Source organism: Oryzias latipes, chromosome 24, assembly GCF_002234675.1.
Source record: "Oryzias latipes chromosome 24, ASM223467v1".
In the NCBI taxonomy this organism is placed as follows: domain Eukaryota; kingdom Metazoa; phylum Chordata; class Actinopteri; order Beloniformes; family Adrianichthyidae; genus Oryzias; species Oryzias latipes.
Genome location: NC_019882.2, coordinates 16006968 through 16029194, shown reverse-complemented (window position 1 = coordinate 16029194; position 22227 = coordinate 16006968). Strand labels below are relative to the sequence as shown.

The following is a 22227-nucleotide window of genomic DNA, read 5'->3' as shown; positions in this document are numbered from 1 at the left end:
TCCAGCTCAGAAAGCTGTACACATGTACATTGTAAAAACTGTTTGCTTTTAAAAACTGTAGATTATAATTTTCTTATAATTGCAGCCTAAGAGGCTTAATTTGAATTGGATTACCAATACAAACATAATTATTTTTCACCTTTATTTTAGCTGTCAGTTTCTTCTCAAGTTACCAAAAGGTAACTGATCTTCACTTACTGACAAATGTCCAGATGGACACACACATCAGAAAGATTTGGGCAACACTCGTCGCTGAGATCTGGCGGGCTAGAGACAAAAACAAGGCAAACGTCATGCACTGTCACTCTTCCACCAGCAGATGGCAGCAGAAGGTCGTTTGCTTTTACTGTAGCTCTGCCAAGGTCATGAAATATATATATTTTTATGTTTATTTGTCTAAAATAATTCCTGCTCTCACCAATGTTATTGCCTTTATTTTAAGAGCAGTTCCTGAAAAGCCCTTTCAGCTTTTGAGAGTCCGTTAAAAAGCTTTGTTTATCTCGTGAAGCAACGTGACCCCGCCTCTCCGAGGGTTTAGCTCCTCCTGTAAACAGACGAAGAACGTCCCAGAGAAGCAAACCAGAGCTGTTTAGAACTACGGTTGAACCAATCTGCAACACGATTTTCCCTCTCTGCAGTCCTAAAGAGGGTGCTATTGTTTTTTAAAAAAATAACAGAAAGGACCTATTTACAAAATGTGGTAAATACTTCAGATGAATGAATCATTTTTATTCCCTTTTCTTTATCGTTTGCCGGATCTCGGTGGTGGAGTAGGTTGCGTCAATAAAGGGCTCTGGCAGCTACGTAAAGTTAGTAAATAAGGGGTTGACCTCGTGGTGTCAGACAAACTGGATTAAGGTCTACCAGCCGCAGCGTCTGCTGCAGGCTAAGGACTGCTCACAGACCTGCAACTCCTGCTATTAAAGAGCCATTTCACGGCAAAACAACTACCCTCTTCGCATCTGTGTTATATAACTCGAGGGGTACGTTTGATTCGAGTCGCCAGGATCGTCCTGCCTAAGTTCGACAGCCTCGGAGTGGAGAGCAGCAGCAGCAGAAACCCTTCGATAGCTGCTGGTGAGTTCTTTGCACCGAAGCATGCATTATTATTATTGTACATGCAAAATAGATGTCTTTATTTCCACCTGGTTGCTGTGCAAAGGGAAACTAGCGTTTTAATTTCCAACTGGTTCCACGCAGAAAGTAACCCTTGGTGGTCAGTCAGCGTGCTGACGTGCCTCATTAATGGCGGCTATTCTCTGGCTGCTGTACTTGTGCAAAACTTATGGAGTGGCCATCGTGGGAAAAAATACCAAAATGGTTAGAGTTGACGTAAGAGACAAAAAAGTATTTAATTTTGGGTTTAGAAAGGGCTACTTCCGTTACGTTAGCATGAAGCAGAAGTGTAGCTTTGGGGCTAGCCGCTGAAGCTTTGACAAGATAATATAGATTTTTTTAATAATTAGTTTTATGATTAAGGCCTTTTGTTGTACTTTTTTTTCTTTCTTTTTTTCATCAAAAAATTATATAGTCCACATATTTATCTCATTAATTTAATTCACCATAAGCTTCTCTTGTAGACTTATCTGTTTTATTCTGTGCAACATGTTCTTTGAGACTTTTTTTAAAAAAATGTAATTTTATTGTGATTCTTATGGGTGTTTTTTAAATACATTTTTGTGACATTATGTGTTGTTATTATTTTTAATTTTTTTTTTTTGGATATTTTTTTTTTTTTTTTTTTTTTTAGTGTTTCTGTGAGAAAAGAAAAACTAATTATTATTATTATAAATGCATTGGCTGCCAGACCCGACTGCAGGCCCAATGTGTCTGTGATTATCACTATATTATCATTATTATTATTGTTATTGTTGTTATTATTATTGTTATTACTGTTATTATTATTATTATTATTATTATTATTATTATTATTATTAAGGACCTTAGTCTACATAGGAGACGGGCATAAAAGGACTCCATCTTATTGGTCAAATGCATAAAGGGATTTATTTGATTCATTAAATGCTTAAAGCTGTCATAAGATTGTTTTAGCTCATTTAAGGTAACCATTTATTGCAATTTTCACCAACCTTTTCAATATGGACATTGCCCAGCTTGATATTGCAATAACGATAAATTTGCTATTTATTGTGCATACCTAATGTGCGTGTGTGTGTGTTTATATCTAGATATACGCACACTCACACACAAAACAAATCCATCAACGGTATCATGAGGAAAGAGGTGTTTTTTTTTAATACGTGTAGATCTGGATGGGAGTTACTCTTGTATGTTACCACATGTGCATTGGGGAACGTGATTTCCTTCACATTTCCTGCATGGATGATGGTGACGCTTCTCCTTCTGCTGCTGCTGCTGCTGCTGCTGTGGCTCACCACTCCACAGTTACCGCAAACGTTTCCCACATTTGGCTCCGAGTCTGTAAAGGTTGGTGATGTTACGCTGTCAGGAAGCCATGAGGTGTACTTCTTTCAGCCGCTGGCTAAAGCCGCATGGCTGTTCCCATAATAGCAGTGTGACAGCAGCCTGTGCAGCAGATGACAGCTGAGGCTTAGATCTCTGTATGTTTGTGAAGTCTGGGTTCCACAATAATACCATGTTACAATGCAGTTATATAAATACATAAACAAAAAGTGCCTGCGGTTCTCCTCTATATTAGACAGGGGGTTTCTAGCCACCCATCAATAGGAAATTGCTAAAAAAACAAAAACAAGACCACAATTGAATAGCAATTACTTCCTTTATTGTTGTTTAGCTTTACATATAGATCTGTTGATAAGTGATCAGAAAAAAAAAAATTAGGTTGAATTTCTTTTTATTAAAATGTGCTAGAGGCACATACTTGTATAATTAATTAACAATAAATTGATTGTAAAAGGTGGTATCTTTAAAAAAAAACACAAAAGAAGAAGTTTATACATTTGTTAACTTAATAAATGTTTAATTTCCATCAAAGTCAAAAAGTGTCTTAACTTTTGTGGAATAGCAGTCAAAAATCCAATTTCAACCTGTTGTCTTTATTTAAACCTGTTTAAAGCGAGTACATTTATTTTCTCTTATAAATCCTGGGTCTTATGGTATTTTACTTTCAACAACTAATCCCTTCATTTTAAAAAGATGACACTTAAAAATACGAGCCACAAACAGGGACTTGAGAAGTACAAAGAACAGAAGACTATTGAAAAAGTAAAAAAATAAATACTAACGGGGTTGAAAAATCATATTTGAAAAAAAAATTACTTTTTTTGTTCTTACCCATTTTTTATTTAAAACTAAATAAGTTAAACACAAACATCTGTCACTCTGGTCTAAACCATGGTAATACTGTGCTTTACATCATTTGAAATGAACACAGATCATCATAGTTGTTGCAAAAATGAACAATTTTTCTTTCTTTTTTCAAATGCCCCACTATAACTTTTTGGGTGAATGATTTGTTGACTTCCCAGAGCAGTTTAAACAAACACATTTGATTGTGTTAAACCAATCAATGCTACACAAATGTCTTCTCTTAACTTCCTGTTTAAAGGTCTTCAAAGCAAACAAGCCTCAGATTAGGTCAAGAATGTTCCTCACCAGCTTCCTTACAAGTGGAGAGCATTAAGCTGATCCCACAACCTGGAGTCTGTCAAAAAAATCCTTTGATCCTCTTCTGGGTAGCTCTGTTTTTTTTTTTTTTTTTTAAGATTATTTTACAAGATCTTTTGTTTTAACTATCGTTTAAAGAAGGAAGTTTGACACTAATTAGGGAAGGTTTGTCTCATTAGGAGGAGGACCGTACCATTTTCTCACGGGTTTGTCCTGTTCCCAGCATCCTCCACTGCCTTTAGGTCAGGAGTTCGGTTAGTGACTGAGGTTTAGATAAGATGTAATCTTTATTTGTCATGCGTCACATTTAGTGTCAGGGCTTTGAGATAGGCTTTAATAGAAAGCAGTCTCAAAGCTGAAAAAGAAGTAGGGGGGGTAAAGTGCAGCAGCGGCGGCGGCGGCGGCGGCGGTGCACCTTGAACATGAACCCGGCACATGCATCCATGTCGGCTCGTACACTAAAATAGCCGAAACACGGATCTCGCGCAGCTCCTGTTTCGTTTGCGGCAACATTTTCTTGGCCCACTTCCTGGATCGAACCTTGGCAGGTCACACAGGAGGGACTCAAGCTCTTCTGTCCAGCGCTGGCTTGTGTGGATATTTTTGTTTCACATGCTGCATTAGGAAAGAGCGTCTCTTTGAATTATGATAAATTAAAAAGCAACAACTTAAGTTTATGTTAAAATTTCTGTTTGGAGCTTAGAGTGGTTTTTGTCTGTGGAAAATCCCCCAAAAGAGACGAACACGTGATCCCGTCCAAACGGGAACTGGAGGTCATGGGTATTTTTAGGTAAAGTATTAAAGTCATTGCAGCTGTGTGTGTGTTGATGTTTCTGCTGGCAGCAGAGGGTCGCTTGATGGTTTTATTTCCCTTAAACTCCTTCGAACTTTGTTCTTGACTCCTGAGAAGTTTCTTCATTCGATTTAAATCTCTTTATAGTCAACATTGTCTGTTTTTTTGTGCTTTGTTTTTTGGATCAAGTGGTCCTTATCCATTCACCCATCATGGCGAGTGATATGGTTTTACTGATGCGAGGCTTGGCTAAACTGAGCCAGGCAGTGGTGGAGACTCAGACCAACGCCTTGCGAAATGGAACAGGTACGTTTTCCGGATTGAACTTATTTGTAATCATGACGATGTCATTCTTTTACTATAAACACTCCATTCATTACAAGCCAGTTTAAATAAAGCCAGTGTGGGTGACTGTGTATTTATTGAAATGACTTTTGCCAGCTTAACTAAAGTAAACCAGTAAAACCAGTGGTAGAATTTCAGTTTGGCTGCCCTTTACACTTAAATTATCCTTTTGTTGAATGAAGAGAAACAGGATAAAATCTCACAAAGTCTGTCATCTATCAGTTTAAAAATGTTGCACGCCGATCAGGAGCCATGCTCTGCCAAAATGTTTATTGCAGGAGTGGGTTAGAACGTCTAAACAGAGTTTCCAGTATTTGTTTGGTTTCCAAGGTGTTTTACAGAAACAAAAGAACAAATACAAAGTATGGAGGAGGCTGGGACAAGCCAGTGCTAATGTGGGTCATATTTGCTATTCCAGCTGTTCAAGGAGTCGGTACTGCGGTGGAGAGTGTGCAGGCAGCGGCGGAGCAAGGCCTGTCTGCTGCTATGATGAAAATACAGGTTAGTTTGAGTAAATCGTCTTAATAACTAGGGATGTCCCAATCGGGCTGTTTTGGACCACCATCCGATTGATTTTGCTTTTGAGACTCTGCCAATGCTGAGCTCCGATCCGATACTTTTGTAACACAAAGATATAAACAAATGGAATAGAAACAGATCCAGGATGTCCGCCAGTTTTAACAGTATTTTCCCATTCAACACATAAACAGAGCACTTCTGTCAAGAGGCTTGAACAATAAAGTAAACATAGTGCAACTATCAACCAGAAAAAATAGTAATCAAGTAAAAATAGGTGATAATTAGTCATGTTAGAAAGTTTAGTGACTGTAGCTTTAGTATCTTCAGAACTACTGTACATATTTGATCATATGTGGTTCATATCTCCGTGAATTAAAAAACTAAAACTAAAAAGAAAGACTTTTTTCCAAAATTGCTGTTGTAATGTGAATATGATGAATATTAATGCCTTAGTCATACCAATGTTTTTTGTAATTTTATAGATATTGTGGATTTTTAGATTTTCTTTTTTTTTTTTTTTTTGGAGGGGGGCACTTTTTCCCAGAGCTTGGACTTTGTAGACGGTCCCTTTTCTTTTTAAAATGCCTGCTGTAGGGTGCTGTTCGAGTTTAGACAAAACAAAAGTGACAGACTCTGTCAGTTTTAAGGGTTTTTTAAGAGTTATTGAGGCCAGAAGTCTGTGATTATCTTGCCAACTTTAACAAACAGATTTTGTGATCTTCTGCTCAACTTAGAGCCGCATTCTGCTGCGCTTCACAGCAATAATATGTCATGATCTGTTCATGATAGACAGACTTCTACTCGAGTATTTATCTGGACTAATACATTTGAAATATATAATGCTGATCATAGTGATGACAATAAAATAAATATCCAATCCCTGATCAGGATGCAGCGTCTGATTTCTGTTCAGTCTGAAACTATGGGTTTGGGCTTATTTCCCATTTGATCGGGACGTCCCTACTAATAACTGCAGATCATTTAAACGTCTCTTTAGTGTGATGTCAAGAGCATCTTTGTCGTTACAGGAGTTGTCAGGTCAACAGCAAACCTCATCAGAGTCGGAGTTTGACTTTCCTCAGGAGGAGGCTGAATTCACAGCCTCCGAGTTTCGGGAGGAAGGCATGGACGCAGAGGCAGATTGCTCAAGAAGCAGTGCCGACGAAGCACCGGGTGTTGGCGGGACGCAGTCGGTGTTCCAGGGGTACAAGGATCCCAGCAAGCAGTTTGGTGGTCACAGCAGATCGTACCACCAAGACGCCAGGTCTGACGAGCACTCAATGATGGGTTTGTAGTTTTCCCACCCTTTTACTCCAAACAGAAATCCTCACCTTGCCTTTGGTGTTCAGGCATTTCTTTGGGCACCCTCTCTACAACCACGAGCTGAACCGGCGCATCTGGCAGAAGGTCTATTTTCAGCCGGGTCAGTTCAGGAACTATCACCAGGACCCCCCTTCAATGGAGGGGCTGACGGCTGAAGACATAGCAAAAACCGGCCAGAGCAAAAGAGGGGACTCAAAGCCTCACAAACAGATGGTAATTGTAGTTTTCAGGTGTTCCTGGCATTTCTCGTGCTGTCTTAGCTGAACGGTGCCTTTTGTTTTCCTCAGCTGAGTGAGAGAGCCAGAGAGAGGAAGGTGCCCGTGACCCGGCTCAGCAGACTGGCTAACTTCGGAGGTACGTCAGGACCCTCTGATGCTGTCTGACTGTGGGGGCGATTCATTATCAATACGCCTGCCCGCCGCCGCGTGTCATTCCGCTTGTTGGTGTGATAGAAAAGAGACACAGTGCGACCACAACCCTACTGCCATTAGACAGCGGACATCAGACGGCTCCATTCTGAAACACCAGTTATAAAACAAGATGATCGAGATATTTGTCTTTCATTTTTATTCGAGAATCACCCAAAACTGGTTTAAAACCGATGCATTTAAGGAGAGATATAAAAAATCTGCAGCTCCTCACGCTTGAGCCAGCAAAATACCACCACCTAATCTTGGTATTGCCTCTGCTGGTCATGTGACCTCACCCTTTAGCTTGCTTTCAGTGCTCACCGACTTCTTAAGGTGGAATAGTTCATCTCTCTGTGATAGAAATGCTTTAAAAGTAGTCAAACCGATACCCAGCTGCAAAAAGCAAAGCAGGTTAACGTTGTAAAATTCCAGCTCAGTGGCCTTGTGGTTAGAGTGTCCCCCGTGTAACTGGAAGGTCGTTCAAACCCAGGCCGAGTCATACCAAAGACTTTAAAAATGGGACCCTATGCCTCCCTGCTTGACACTCAGCATTAAGGGGTGGGTTGAACCATCTAATGGTTCCTGAGCGCGGCTCGTCTACAGCTAACCGCTCCCCTAGGGGATGGGTTGAATGCAGAGAACAAATTTCGCACACCTAGGTGTGTGACAGATAGTGGGACTTTTTAACTTTAAAGGTTACATGCCTGAAAACCACTGTTTTATAAGTAATGCATCTACTTGTTGTAAGGTTACCCAATGGAGGCTAAATAAACTGTTTTATGTTTCATGGAGTTGTAGTGAGCAGTATTCTACCTTTTAAGGAGGCCCTCGGCCCATGATTTGTCCTGTTACAACAAAGGGAAGGCTCTGGAAACCTGTAACCCTAAAGCAATGTTCACACCGGGCTTGTGATGCGCGTTCAGGAACGCAATGAATGCAGGTTCTTGAACGTGCTTTTAGCTTATGGTGTTCACGCTGTACAAACAGGGAGCGGCCCCTTTCATGTTTTTTTTCCCTCTGTTTACTAGCGCATGTCCCTCACCTGGAATTTGGAGGAGGCTCAGTGCGAAATGTTGAAGCGGTGCAAATGTTGCTCCAGGCTTTTTCTTTCCTAGCTCTATTCTGATACACATGAAGGCCTCGTTCTTATATCATTCTGGCCGGGCACAAACCGGAATTATTCATTTCTAATTCATGATCAACTTTCAAGCGGTTGGCACTTCTGTCAATCAAAGGGGACGTCATCCATTCGCCACCGCCAAACCTGAGTCCCTGATTGGTCAAAGTTCAACCTGGTATAAGTTTTTAACGTGAGTTCAGTGGCCATGTATTTTCTATGTAAAGTCGGAAAACAGTCTTTAAAATGTCTGCAGCTACGAGTTTTGAGCGCCGAAGCTCTAAATGTGCGTTTACATAGAATTTTCATTAAAGGTGTTCTTTTGAATGTGCGTTGGCGATGTGAACGCAACAGAACAAGAGCAGAACAGGTATAGATAATCAAATTTGAACCTGCAACCCGTCCAGCAAAGGGCCATACTACTAAATTCCTCTACTTCCTTCCGGACCTTTACTTACTATGTGAGTTAGGGGTGAATGGAGACAGGTTTCTTATGTTTTGTCACTTAAGTGAGGAACTTTTGCTAATATAAATATTATTAGGTATTTGGTTTAATTTAAAGTCTAAAGAAGGTGGGACATTCCTACAATTTTGTGCTGAAAGATGACAACATGAATCCCCTCAATCCTTCAAAATGCTCCCCTTTGCACTTGTGGTAAGATGCTTCTTTTCTTTTCTCCTTTCTGAAAAAAAATTAAATATCAAGTTACAAACAATAAAAGACAGTTTTCACATTTTCACAAGTGATTTTTGAACTTGAACTTAAGTATTCAACCAAAGAAAATTTGTCAAAGGATAAAGGCATTTCCTGACATATTTTCCGTTTTCATACTTTCACACCTTTAGCTGTAATTAAACAAAGCAGCCAAAATAATGAATAAATGAATGAAATGACAGAAAGTTACACTGAACCCAGAGCCGTTACTGTAAATACAAAGTGGACAAACATGAACTAGAGCCGCCTGGCGCGCTGCAGAGTTACAGTGGAGCTCAGATGATTCAGCATGGATGGGTGTCACATTTAGAAGGTGTTGAAAGAGTGTTGGGAAGGGGGGGGGGGTTCTTTTTAGGAGAAATGTGGCCTCAACCTGCTCTTCACCCTCTTGCAATGTGTGATAATAAGTTACACAAGTTTCTTAATCACCTCATAGCAGCGAGTGCAGATTTGACACGTAGCAGTACCAAAATAAAGCCGTGATTGACACTCCAAACCTTTGTGTCTCAAGCAACAATCATGAGGAACGTGATCTCTGGCTGTTGCTGTGTACGCCGCCACTTTTCAAGGTTTTACTAGTTCCAGTGTACGCACCCAAAAATAAGCAATAAGCCACGAAGGATTGTTGTTTTTTTTCTGAGCACGTGGCTGCTCTGCGGGACGAATGATTGACAGTCGCTTGTGCTTGGTGTGGAAAAATACTTGTCCCTCAAAGTTGCAGCAAGAAATGCCAGTCCGGCTTGCAAACACGTGTGTCCTTCAGTACAAACCTGTTTCTAAATTCTGCATCCTTCCGTAAGCCAGAAAACAGGGGGAAAAAACTGCTTTTGTTGAGTAAGTTTTGTGGTGCATATATGCACAGTTAAGTAACTGTTTGCCAATATTGGATCATCTCAGATCTGTTGCTTCATCGAGGATTATGTAATTGTTTCTGCAAGGCAAAACACGCCATGCTTTGCAGGGTTTGTGTTTTCCCTTCATTTGTCTCACTTGCATGTCATAACACTTTCATGTAAGATATACAAGCGGCTAAAGGTGGCTTCATGCTGTTTACACCTGCAGGAGCGCTGCAGAGCGATGCTGCTGCCTGACACGTTTTTAGGTGGAAATGTCTGTAAGCCTGCCTATATTTTGATCGATTTTTCGCTCAGAAGATTTTTATTTATCAAAGTCGTTGTTTGACTTTAAGATATACAGATATGCCTGTCTGATAAATGTATTGATCGGGTTTTGTTTGATTACTAAACAGTTTTCTGTTTGTCTGCAGGGCTAGCTGTGGGTTTGGGCATTGGCGCGCTTGCAGAAGTTGCCAAAAAGTCAATTGGATTCAACGGTGCTTCAGGTAATACTAAAGGAATTCTATTTTTCTTCTTGTTTTCTGTTGAAAAAATGTCCCCATTCTGGACAGATGTTGGTTCCAGATCTGAACGGAGCGTCCGCACTCCTGCTGTTTACCCCCTTGCTTGTGCATGTTGCTTCACGTTGCACACATACCTCCTTAACCAGTTTTCTTCTTAACAAAGCATTCCTGTCCTGCTACAATGACCTACTAATCCTGAAACACAGAGAGCGTAGCTGTAAATGTGTAGCATTCGTGCGTCTGTTGGGAATCTGAATTTTTTTAAGCTTTATGTGTGCTTTAATCCCAGCAAGACTTTCTGGAACAGACTGGGTCAGTTTGGACCCGCTCTGTCTCTCATTGAAAGCCTCTCAAGCCAGCTGGGACCACATCAAAACAAACTGATGGCCTACTGACATGAATACAGGCCCGCCCCATAGCAGACTTTGATACAGTCAGCCTGTGTAAACTTTGGTCTTACCTTCCAATGTGAACCTTGAGGGTGTGATGGGTACTAATGGTAAAAAAAACGGCTGATAACGGGTAAATGCTTTACCTGTTTGTCAGGGTCTCCTACGCCTTAATTGACCTATAAAAGGCAGAGGAATGCTTGTCGTTAAAATAATCCCAGATTGAATTGTATGGTGTCAAAAAACTTAAATCTCAAGTCATTCATTTTTTTTCTTTTTCTTTTTTTTTAGGGGAAAATAAGAAATCAGTTCTGGACTCGAGCCCTTTCCTGTCCGAGGCCAATGCAGAGCGCATCGTCCGAACGCTGTGCAAAGTCAGGGGAGCAGCCCTGAAGCTTGGACAGATGCTCAGCATTCAAGGTGAGCCACCTGGTTTCCTCTGCTCTGAATCAGTTCACCTGTCTTGTATGTCATTTTGTACACATTAATTGAAATCTTTATAAACAGTTTCTTTAAAACCTTTTATTAGTTGCGATTAAATGTGCCGTTTTTCCAGACCATAAGTCTCAGTACCGATGAATGGGTCTATTTTCATATATAGGTTCCTGTTCTGCTGCAGAACAGGAACTATGTACAGAACAGAAACTATAATGCATTAAGGTAGACAAAACTTTCAAATAATATGGCATGACTACACTACCCAGAATGCATAGAAGGGCCAAGAAGCAGGTGATTGGTCAGAGGGGTTGATGGAAAGTGTTCCAGCAAACCTTTGTAATTCCGGTTTTCCTCATCTTATCTGCAATAAGAAGCTTTTGCAAAAAGTGCAACACAACAGATAAGTCAAATGTTATTCACAATACTCTCAACATTGTTCAGTTGTTACATAAAATACAAAACACACACATTTTTCTTGCTGCATTCACTTTGTCAGTTCATAATGTTGAAGCACATTACGTATCACTCTGCCAGTTTTCTGACTACAATACCCATAATGCTATGGCAAAATGTCTTTGTAGTTTACCAAAGTCGTACTAAAACATGTTGTCAAACTTTTGCTAACAGTGTATTACAGAAAATTAATTAATGGTCAGTAAGAACAATGAGAAATCATGCATAAAACAAAGTAGATTTTTGAGAAAATTAAAGGATGTTTAAGTAAAATTTGTTCATCTTCATTCAGTCCACTGTTAGTAGGTCATGAATATTAGTCATTAATAAAAGTTAAGAAGTGTGTATTGAACTTGCAATGACAATATGTTTTTGGTGTGTTAGATTAGATTAGGTAAGAGTCAAAGGGAATAAAAACAAGCTGTGTATGGGTTTACTGCAGATATCACAGATAAGGCGAGCTCATGGCAGTAAACACCCGAGCCTGAAGGACATGAATGTGGCTCAGGTAGCCGCAGTAAACACATCATAACAGTTTTGTTTTTGCTGTGTTGCCCCACTCTCTGACCTTGCCTGGTGAGCATATTTAAAGCGGGATTCGTGTTCTAAACACATTGCAAACTCTTCATTGGAGCTTAGTGAAGTCAGAAAGCGCAGTAGTCAGGGAACTGCTATGCAGACCCTGCACATGTGGGGCTTCTCGGTGCAAAATGGCCCGGCTATCGTTTTACACGATGACAAGTTAATTCCTAAATCATGAGTAAAGAGGTCACAGCAGCTTCTGTGGACGCACTCTTCTTTATGCAGTTCCAGAAATGTTTGGACACGTGTTCATCTGGACGATAGAAAAGGAAACGTCCTCGGTGGCCTTTAATCCCCCTGTTGGAATTTATCTGCTATTGCATGGATGCAGGTTTTTAGCAGAGGATTGTTTATCCTCAGGTCTAAAATAGAGCTAACCTTGAGATGTCTAAACTGTCTTTAGCAGCGATTGTTGGTCTCGGCAGCTGTGACGAGCTCAGCCAACCTTAGCTGCTGCTAAGCTGCATTCCTTTTTGTTGTAATTAAAATAAAGCCTGGAGCCTTTTTTTTAACTCTGTCTGATTGTGTAAGGATTTTTTAGATAACAGATTACATAGAGCGACTTCTTTATAGTTTAAATCAGTGTTTTTCAACCAGTGTGCCGCGGCACACTAGTGTGCTGCGGGAGATGGTCAAGTGTGCCGTGGGAAATTACCCTCATTAATCATTCACTGATCTAAAAACATTTTCCATCTCCAGGAAATCAGCTCTTTGTTCATCCAAACAGGCACTGATAAAACACTGAGTAGTGAGGAATATAAAAGATCTTAAAATTACTTTTTCTTTGTGTTTATTTGATTCTATTAAAGACATTTTGATAAGAATGACGGTATTTACCTGCAGCTACAGCGGTTTGCGGAAAAGTCCCGCCCCTTTACCTGTCTCCACCAATCATTGTTGAAGGCTTAATCACATGTCAGCAGTCTGACCAATCAGAAGTGGTTAAAGTATTCACTTCCTTGTTCTTAATTCTGCTCATAAAGTCTCTCAGTTCCAACAAAAATACCAGCTAAAGCTCGTCTTTAGCGGTGTAGCTTTCCACAGAGTCCGGTGTCAGACCGTGAACAAAACAATGAAGCTCACAGACGCGAGTCTTTCTGCCCTTTTTCGGCAGTTTTCACACTACATCTCCCATGATGCATTGGCTTAAAGGGCCAGTGTCCAAGCGCACAATGAGTGTGCGTGAAATGTCTAGAAACCTCAATGGACAAACAGTTTCTAAATTTTCTAATTTAACTTTTATTTCATCTCTTAGAAAAAACAGCCGCAACTTCCTGCTTTTTTGGCCACAATTATCACAAAAAGCACGTGAGATTGCGGCGGGGGGGGGGGGGCTGTCGATCAATAGAGACCATGAATTTCTGCTTATTTTTTTTATTTTTTGGATGCTGGTGTGCCGCGGGATTTTTGTCAAGGTTAAAGTGTGCCGTGGCTCAAAAAAGGTTGAAAAACACTGGTTTAAATAATGCTTTTAAATTTAAATCTACACTATTTCCATAACATTTATTGATTAATTCTAGAGCAGATTTAGTGTTTTTTTAGAGTGTTTGTTTGGGATTTGACTTAATAATTAATATTTTTTTCCAGATGATGCCTTCATTAATCCACACTTGGCCAAGATTTTCGAGCGCGTCCGACAGAGCGCCGACTTCATGCCAATCAAGCAAATGACAGTAAGACTTTTCTCCCCTGAGAAATGTAGAATTTGCCCATTTTAGATGCTGTGAAGAAAAATAGGATTGATGGATTTAAATTGATACAACATCATGTTTATTGTTGCTCTACAGAAAGCACTAAACAGTGACTTGGGTCCAAATTGGAGAGACAAGCTGGAGTTTTTCGAGGAACGTCCGTTTGCAGCAGCTTCCATTGGGCAGGTTCACCTGGCGAGGATGAAGGACGGCAGAGAGGTGGCCATGAAAATACAGGTTTGGATTAAATTACTAAATAAAACCCTCACACAGTAAAAAAAGAATTGGAAAAAATGGAGAATTATAAGAAATTATGTCAGATTAGACTAAACATGTAGTTGTGTTGATTATTTCCTAGCTACATTTGAACAGGACAGATTTGTAAAATATTTAAAAAACGATATTAAAATAATAGAATATTGTCTGGATGTGTCTCCACAGTATCCTGGTGTGGCTCAGAGTATCAACAGTGACGTTAACAACTTGATGACCGTGCTGAATATGAGCAATGCTCTGCCTGAAGGTGCAGAAAGAACCACAGTGATACTCTGCAAATACTAATGTCAAAAGTGCCTCACACGCCAGAGGAATTCACAAATACAACATATTGTGCTTGAATTTCTTCTGCTTTCTCTTCATTTTTTCTTTTTTACATGTACTGCTTGTCAGATAAATTGGGTTCTTTTTTCTGCTGTAATCATTAGTAAAAAGGGGAAAGAGTTTGTTTGCTGCTACATTTTTGGCTCTTCTGAACATATTTTGTCATTAAAGGGATTTTCTTATGTGTTCGTTTTTAGGTCTGTTTCCTGAACATTTGATTGATGTCATGAGAAAAGAGCTGGCGCTGGAGTGCGACTATATTCGAGAAGCCCAGTGTGCAAAGAAGTTCAGGTATTCTGAAACATTTTGTATCAGTCAGGAATTTCTTTATCTCCATTTGAATAAATATGTCAAACAAATAAAAAATGTAATTTATTCTTTATTTTTATCGCAGTTCTTTCATGGATTCTCCTTTTTTATGACAGATCTAACACTGTTATTCATTTATTTTAATTAAAAGTTGCTTTAATAACAGTGATGTGTATTTGCCACAGAGAGCTGCTGAAGGACGATCCCTTCTTCTTTGTACCGGAAGTAATCGATGAGCTGAGCAGCAAACTTGTCCTGACTACAGAGCTTGTTCCCGGGTTTCCCTTGGACAAGGCTGAGAGCCTCTCACAGGAACTGAAGAATGAGGTAAAGCTGACAAACCAAACCCAGGCCAACATTTAACCCAGAATAGAAACATTTCTAGTTTACATATATGTCACACTCACATGTCTCACATCAGCAAAACACTTCATATCACAATAAATACACCAGGAAATGCAAAATACTGTTAACTAAAAAAGGATGTTATTCGAAATCTGAATAATAATAATAATAATAATAAATTTTATTTCAAGCGCCTTTCAGGTCACCCAAGGTCGCTGTACAAGGTTAAAATAAGAAAAACAGAATAAAAACATCAATAAGAAATTATCAGAGTAAAATGGGAAAAAGGTTAGCAAAAATCCCATCTTCGGGAGCTGAGTTTGATTTTTTTTTAGCCACACCCCTAACTGAGCACTACCACAATTGTTCCCAAACAACAAAAACTTTTTAGCTGACAGAATAGAGTATTTTTTTTCTAAAGTTTAGTATCTCCAGTAAACCACAGTGAGAGCTAATATTATGTCAGATAAATTCATCTAGAATATAAAGCAAAACACAGTAAGAGACCAAACCAACAAGCAAGGTTTCTTGTGCACAAGGGAGAAAAACAAGTGTGACAGAGGATTACTAATATTAAAAGATGGAACAGTGGTGAACTCTCCCAGGAGTGACTGGCCAACCAAAAATAACCCCAGATGACTCAACTGCGAGCTCTGAAGTGAGCTGCTCCAATGTCCAAAGAACTGCAGGCATGCTTCTCCTCAGCCAAGGTCAAAGTTCATGGCTTCACCATAAGAAAGATGGAGGACAAAAATTGCCAGATGATCCACAAGGGGCTGCACGGTGGCGCAGTGGTTAGCGCTCTTGCCTCACAGCAAGAAGGCCCCCAGTTCAAGTCCCGGCTGGGGGACATGAAAAACACAACATCAATGGGGGACCTTTCTGTGTGGAGTTTGCATGTTCTCCCCGTGCATGCGTGGGTTTTCTCCGGGATCTCCGGCTTCCTCCCACCGTCCAAAAACATGCTACATAGGTTGATTGGCAACTCTAAATTGTCCATAGGTGTGAGTGAATGGATGTGTGATTGAGGATATTTCACCCTGCGACAGACTGGCGACCAGTCCAGGGTATCCCTTGCCTACGCCCAAGTGGCCGGGATAGGCTCCGGCAACCCCGTGACCCCGAAAGGGAATAAACGGTTAAGAAGATGAATGAATGAATCCACAAGACTTTGTCTGTGAACTGATAAGACAAAAGTCAAACAGTCTTTTTCCCCATTAAGTCTGGTTGATCACAGCCTTTTATAATACAGGAATCCCCCCACCGATGGTGGCGGTAGCATAATGGTTTGGTGCAAGTTTGTTGCATTGTGAACTAAAGGACTTGCTGCCATGAATGAATCCAGGATCTCCTTTCTGCCATCAAAGGATCATGTCTATCTTGCCTTTTAGCTGAAGCTCTGTGAAGTTCTTCAGCAGAACAATGATCCAAAATGCAGCAGCTGATCCACCTTTGAATTATTACGGAAGAACAAAAGTTAAACTTTAGTTGAAGCATTGAATTTGATTGAAATGTTGTGGTGGGACAATAATATGATATGCAGCTAAATTGCAACAATTCTGCAAAGAACGTGGACCAAAGTTCCTCTATAGTTGTAGTTCACATTTCAACATATCCCTTCAGGGGTCACTCCAGCGAATCAGCTTTCACTGATTCACACGGGTGGTTTGGCAGAGATTTTTACGCCGGATGCCCTTCCTGACACAACCCTGTATTTTATCCGGGCTGGGGAGTGGCGAAGAAGCTCGACTCAACAAAGCTGTAAAAAAATCACTGAAAACACTTGATTGCAGGTGTCACTGCTCACCATTCCCTTAAGGCCAAAAACAATATTTTTTTCACAAAGGGTCATGAATGGATCTTTTTTTTTAATGTAAAAACACTTAAAAACAGCCTTTTGGGCGTTTTCAGTGTGTTTTTTTGTCCAGTATTTTAAGTGGGATGAATATGCAAACGCATATTGAGGATGGCTGGCCGGTCTTACCTCAAATGTATTGTTTTTAGCAAATGCAGGCCACTATAAACCTTTCTGCTGGTTGTTTCTGCATCAGATCTGCCAGAACATCTTGCTGTTGTGCCTGAGAGAGCTCTTTGAGTTCAGATACATGCAGACCGACCCGAACTGGTCCAACTTCCTCTATGACCCTCAGACTCACCGGGTGAGTTAGTGACTGAATGAACACAAACCAAAAAAATCCAAGTTACGAAGCAAAAATGTGGTTCTGACATGAAAGATCCTGACATTTTGACTCTCTAGGTGGCACTGCTGGACTTCGGAGCCACAAGAGGTTTTGATCAAAGTTTCACCGACATCTACATCGAGGTAAATCCAGTCATCTTTAGCCCTTAGGAGATTTTAAAAGGTGTATTCATGACTATTAAAAGATCTGCCGGCTGTCCCATTCAACATGTTTTTAAAGTGGAGGCTTTAAACTATATACCAGATGTGGTTTTTCTTATGTTTTACCTTCAAGACTTATGAAGAATCCTTTATATTATTACTTTTTTTTTTTAATTGTTTACTGGGACTCAACACACTTGTGTTTCAGGATGTGGCTGAATGCCAACAGCACCTGCAAACCAAAAGTGTGCAATCAGCCTTTATTTTATTGAGTATGTATCAAACAGTAAATAGATGCCATCTGTTGCTGGCGTAAATTCTAGGCCGATTTTATGGGACGAACAGAGCAGCAACAGTAGCGGTGAAAAGTTTTCCCAGTGGAGACATTCAAGATATGTTTGGAGTGATCGATGAGATGGTTTGAGATGAGCAGAGCCAAGCAGGTGCAGCTTTGACACTCAAGTGGTGCAGATGGTATGTCAGCTTTTGTGACCAGCAGGACTCGCATACCTGAGCCCACAGTCACATATGCTAACAAGAACTGGAACAAAGACGGACTAAACTGCAAAAGCTGCCCTCATGTGGACAAAATCAGGAATAACACTTGTTCTTCCTGGACACAAACTTCTTTTTGGAATGGAACAAATCATCTTTGTTGGATCCTATTGTGAATATAAATAGTTGATGAAATATTTTTGCAGTTGCAGTTTTATGTTACAAGCTGTGTATAGCTTTGTTGTTTGCCACAATTCGAAGATATGTCTGTAATGGGGTCGTGTGTTGGGAGAGTCAAAAGTGTTTTGTGTCTCCATCTTATTTTGAAAGTCATTTTAGGAATAGTGATACAGAACACTTTGAGGCTGTCAGAATTCCCACCTTACTCCCTAGCTACTAAAAAACTATATGGTGAGGAACTATGTAGTGCCCTGGATTTTAAAAGCAATTTGGACACCACGCTCACTACTTTTTTTTTGCTGTATTTTTAAACGTCAAAAATGATGGCACAGAATTCACGCATATGAAAATCTAATTGATATGAGCGCTTCTTGATGACTATGAAGTTTTGATGATGAAAACGTTTATGGTTTATCAAAAAATACAATTAAATACATTGTTTTTGCAAAAATTGTTCAAACGCAATGCATTGTGGTCTATATTCGCCAATCTATCGAGCACTTCTGGGAAATTTCTGGGGCACCCGATTTTGAAATTGTAGATTCGGACAGCGCTACAAAATGGCAAACGCACTACAGTATATAGTACACTATGTAGGACACTATGTAGTGAGTAGGGAAGGATTTTGAACATAGCCTGAGACTATGGCTGTATTTCAAAGTAAAAGCTTGCATTTAATGTTGTCGTTCGCAAAATGTAGATATAGTTTTTCAAAGATACTCTATACATTCTCATTTAGGTTAAATAAAGTTAGTTTTTGTTCAATTTGAAATAAAAAAAGCTAAAGTCTCATGAGAGAGGTTGTGCTGAAAAAGCGTCACCCTGGACTCCTCTGGGTTAAAAAAAGAAACTCCTTAACAAACCATTACGGTAATTACTATAAAGGTCACAGTTTTTTATTGGATTTTTTTTCTTCAAAGCAGGGAAAAAGGTTGCTAGATTGTTTTTAACTTTTTTTTTTTTGCTGGAAAAAAAAACCTTATTTTAAGATAACCTCAGTGTAAAGGAGCTTGTACGTATTGACAAAAAGATTGATGCAAAGTGGAACACTGCATGAAAGTCACTGCGATGCTTGTTTGTGTTTGCAGATTATCCGTTGTGCTGCTCAGGGCAACAGAGAAGGAGTTCTGAAGAAATCTATTGAGATGAAATTCCTCACTGGATACGAGTCCAAGGTAAGAAGAGGTTTCTCTGCTCGCCGTCACAAACCACTGTTCAACAGTAACAGAGTTTCAGTCGTTTTTTGATGCTGATTTACTGACTTTTGTTAAAGTCATTACATTTTATGTAGATGTCAAAGAATGGACTTTATTTTTGTCATAATCAGTATAGTCAGACTTGATGTGAAATGTCGAAGCGGTGCAAATCTTTACTCCAGGCTCTTTTTTTTTCTCAGCTCTATTCTGATAGATAAAAGACTTGGTGTTGTTTAATTTCAGCTGTGCACAAACCGCATTAGTTGATGTCTCCTCCACAATCAATATTCAAACGGCTAGCACCTCAGTAAATTCAAACATCACTTCCAAATCCAAGTTTCTGATTGGACAAAGTTCCACCTGGTTTAACTTGCACAGCGCATTTATCGGCCGCGTGTTTTCTATGTAGAGCCCGACGATGATCATAAAAACATGCATAGTCTACATGTGACCACGAGAGTTTTGAGCACGAAACCCATGTTTTCTTGTGTTTGCAGTGGAAGTGGATTCTTGAACACGTAGCGTCAGAGCCCGATGAATCTATCGTTTCATTCTCGTGTTATGTTTATCCATTAGGAAAAATGAATAGATTACAGTTTACAGTCAAAATGATAATCAGCTGATTCCCCATTTCTATTCCCAGGCCATGACAAACGCCCATGTTGACGCCGTGATGATCCTCGGCGAGGCCTTTGCCTCCTACGAGGTCTTCGACTTTGGCTCTCAGTCCACCACTGAGCGGATCCACAACCTCATCCCAGTCATGCTCAGACACCGGCTCACGCCTCCTCCGGAGGAGACGTACTCGCTGCATCGCAAGATGGGCGGCTCCTTCCTCATCTGCTCCCGCTTGAATGCAAAGCTGAGCTGCAAGGATATGTTTGAAACTGCTTATCGAAATTACTGGGAAGGCCGCAGGCCCACCCCCTTCTGAAATCGAGCTAACCGGAAGCTTTGACGGACTATTAGTGGGGGAAGAGTGGAAGCCATGTTTGTCTGATTGAACACTGGTCTTTACTGTTATGGACAAAAAAGAGTGGGGTTTAGAGCATATAATATTCAGATTTTATATCTCTTTCTACAAAAACAAAAATCAAGAGGAAACCTGTCATCTGCATTGTATTCAGCTAAACGCACATGAAGACGTGGCTCCAGGAGAAAAACATGAATGTAAAGAGGTTGGAATTGTATTTCTTTTCTGATCATTTCAAAACGATGTGCATTTTTTTCTGTTCCTTTTCTGTTTGGATTGCTTTGTTTAACTCTTAAGCTAACTTGTCCAAGGTACTTTTTATTTCTTAGAAGTAAGAAATTAAGAGTTCGTTTTGCTTTAACAATTTGAGGGGAGTGCGAGTCTCAGTACAAACCAGGACCAACGTGTCTGAATCACATGGAGTCGATTGGATCGCTTCCTACTGAACAGAGGGGCTGATGGGAATTATTATTTTTGTCATGGATGTCAGTTTAAGCCCAACAAGGTCTGACTCCTAATGTGTAAATGTAGTAGATAGACATCTGCATTATTTGAGTGTACAGATTGATCAATAGCTGTTAATGAATTTTATCTCGATTTATTTTTACCATTTTTGTTTTAAACTGTTCTTTTAGTTTAACAAGTGTCTGTAAATTCTTAAAGATTTCTAGGTAAAGCATCAATTCACTCAGATTGTGTCACCTGATAACATCTAGTGATTTCCAATTTAGGGTTATGGAAAAAACCCTTTAAATGATCATGGACCACATCAAGAGTTCAGTTAAAGAAGAAGAGGAAGTCACAGGAATTCTGTGTTTTGTAGTTCTGAGTAAATATAGGACTGGGATCCATAGTGGTCCATGTCACATCAGCACATCATTTTACAGTAACGTCAGGGAATGAAAGAGCAGAACGCACAAGATGGGCTTGTGGATTTACTGACACGTCGTTTATCTGTCCATGCCTCCTCGGGTATAAGTTCACCGCCACAACCTGCCGCCTGGTTGGTGTTCTCTGCCTGCCATTGATCTTTTGGGAGAAGAAGCTAAAGAAAAAATGTGCCTGTTGTTTCCAGCTGAGAGTTTTAGATAGAAATGTTGACTTTCTATAAACTGAAAGTTGGAATAAAATATCTTTTGAATTAAGCTCGTGATTTGTGGTTACAATTTTGTGTTTTAAATATTTAAAAAGGGATATTTCCCTTTTCCAGAGATCATATTGTGATGTTGCTGCTCACCTTTTTGCCCAGCATGTGGCGCTGCTGCATTTGACCACAAATCAGGTAAGCTTCAGTTTTGCAAACTAGATAACATCCTAATAAAGGAACAATCAGCCCTGAAGCAACACAACTATGTGAAAGTTGGTTGTCTTCGTGATGCTTAATGAGGCCTTAGTGCTTCATTAGCAGCAGAGCTGGGACGCATCAGCCCGAAAGGTGATTGCACAAAGCAGCAAGGATCAAATTAGCTGCTCGGTGGAACTCGGGTAATAATGATCTCTGTGTGTTTGTTGCTGCCTCTTGAAGATCTGAGGCTCTCAGTTTTAATATGGACGCTAATAAAGCAACATCCTGCTGCATTTGCTTAGTGCCTTTGATCCAAAAAAAAAAGAGTACACTTTCTAATCTAAAACCAAAGTGTAGATTGATTTAATTCTGAAACAGAAGTTGAAATATCAAATGTCTTTGGAGTATTCATTTCCATAATTCCATTTAAAAGTTAAACTTTCATAGCATATAGATTCAAGGCCCACTGTTTATTTGATGTCAAGTATTTATTTCTACATAAAGTGGAATTCTAGCTCATAAAACTGAAAAAAACAAGATTTCCAAAAATTAGAATAGTTACTGCAGAGAGATCACTATTTAGCATTCAGTTTAAGCAAAAATAAGAATTTTTAAAATGTTATCTCCATCTCCAATAGTCTAACCAGGCGTCCGGTCCTGCTGGAAGATAAAATCTGCATTTCCATCCTCTTAACCTCCCAAATGAAAGGCTTGCTTTCCTTTCATCAGAAAACAGGAGCTTGGACCACTGGCCAACAG

The 22227-nt window shown here is 39.9% G+C and overlaps 1 protein-coding gene across 2 annotated transcripts; it reads left to right on the top strand.

Annotated features, from left to right (window-relative positions):
- Nucleotides 1-690: 690 nt before the first annotated feature.
- On the top strand, nt 691-21328 carry coq8a (coenzyme Q8A). 2 transcript variants are annotated; one of them, XM_004083740.4, is made up of 17 exons: nt 691-1077; nt 4592-4708; nt 5166-5248; nt 6295-6530; nt 6616-6802; nt 6877-6943; nt 10099-10173; nt 10872-11000; nt 13641-13726; nt 13841-13981; nt 14186-14267; nt 14542-14635; nt 14839-14980; nt 17050-17157; nt 17256-17321; nt 19103-19189; nt 19854-21328. In XM_004083740.4, the coding sequence occupies exons 2-17, from the start codon at nt 4615-4617 to the stop codon at nt 20142-20144; spliced, it is 1968 nt and encodes a 655-aa protein (XP_004083788.1). In that variant the 5' UTR covers nt 691-1077; nt 4592-4614; the 3' UTR covers nt 20145-21328. The 2 variants fall into 2 exon arrangements, with proteins under 2 accessions (XP_004083788.1, XP_020570109.1); XM_020714450.2 differs by lacking the exon at nt 691-1077 and adding an exon at nt 4009-4399.
- The last annotated feature ends 899 nt before the right edge of the window (nt 21329-22227 follow it).

Bases quoted from the DNA above. Each gene is read 5' to 3' on its own strand.
- coq8a (XM_004083740.4), top strand. From the start codon at position 4,615: ATGGCGAGTGATATGGTTTTACTGATGCGAGGCTTGGCTAAACTGAGC. The intron at 13,727-13,840 runs GTAAGACTTTTC...GTTGCTCTACAG, and splicing joins TGCCAATCAAGCAAATGACA to AAAGCACTAAACAGTGACTT. The intron at 14,636-14,838 runs GTATTCTGAAAC...TATTTGCCACAG, and splicing joins CAGTGTGCAAAGAAGTTCAG to AGAGCTGCTGAAGGACGATC.